At 52.3% G+C, this 754-nt stretch overlaps 1 protein-coding gene across 1 annotated transcript in view; it reads left to right on the top strand.

The window, feature by feature from the left end:
* Positions 1 to 453: 453 nt before the first annotated feature.
* The window catches only part of T265_06106 (hypothetical protein), a gene marked incomplete at both ends in the record, with an annotated part of 14,049 nt that continues 13,748 nt past the window's right edge, over positions 454 to 754 (top strand). The window contains one exon of the mRNA XM_009171292.1: positions 454 to 752. Within this exon, the coding sequence (XP_009169556.1) occupies positions 454 to 752 (299 nt within the window). The remainder of the gene's footprint in view (positions 753 to 754) is intronic.

Here is a 754-nt window from a genome sequence, read left to right as displayed (position 1 = left end):
CTCAATGCCTCGCGGCATAAAAAGCGGTGCCTGTTTGTCGTGTCGGCTTACGCCCCGACGGACTGCAGTTCCGACGCGGAGAAGGATACTTTCTATCGAGAGCTATCCGGGCCATTCGTCAGGCAAAATGCACTGACACTGTGATACTTGCAGGCGATTTGAATGCCCAATTAGTTCATCTGAGCTCCTCGGAATCAAATTTGGTTGGCCGAATTGGAGTCAGTGCTCGCCCCACAGACAACGGGAATCGACTCCTTCAGTTGTGCTGATCACGGACTGTTTCTGGCAAGTACGAACTTTCAACATAAACGTTCGCATCGCGTAACCTGGAGGCCGCCAACTACAAACCAACCATGGACCTAGTTGGACCACGTGGCCATCAGTCACCGGTGGAGAGCCACAATTCAAGACCGACGTTCCTTCTGGGGCACACCACTTGATTCCGGTCACGCCATGGTTCGTTTCCCTTCAGACCCTCGCAAGTCGGCAAGAAACGTGCCAATCCACTATCTTCGAAGAACTGCCATAGCTCAACAGTATCGATCTGAGCTAGCCCAGCAACTCTCTACAGTAAAACACTACTGTGGTGGCAGTGAACATGTGGATGAAGCGTGGCAAAATGTGAAAGAAGCTATACTAGCGGCGTTCAGTGTTGCCTGCCCGACTTCTCCAATTCGACCACGGGACCACTGGATGTCGCCGAGGTCGTTATCCATGATTAATGCCAGGAAAGCCATACCAGCAGGCAACGAGT

This window comes from Opisthorchis viverrini, assembly GCF_000715545.1.
Source record: "Opisthorchis viverrini unplaced genomic scaffold opera_v5_120, whole genome shotgun sequence".
Taxonomy (NCBI): Eukaryota; Metazoa; Platyhelminthes; class Trematoda; order Opisthorchiida; family Opisthorchiidae; genus Opisthorchis; species Opisthorchis viverrini.
Note: the sequence above shows the minus strand (reverse complement) of the source record. Positions and strands in the feature narration are given on the sequence as shown.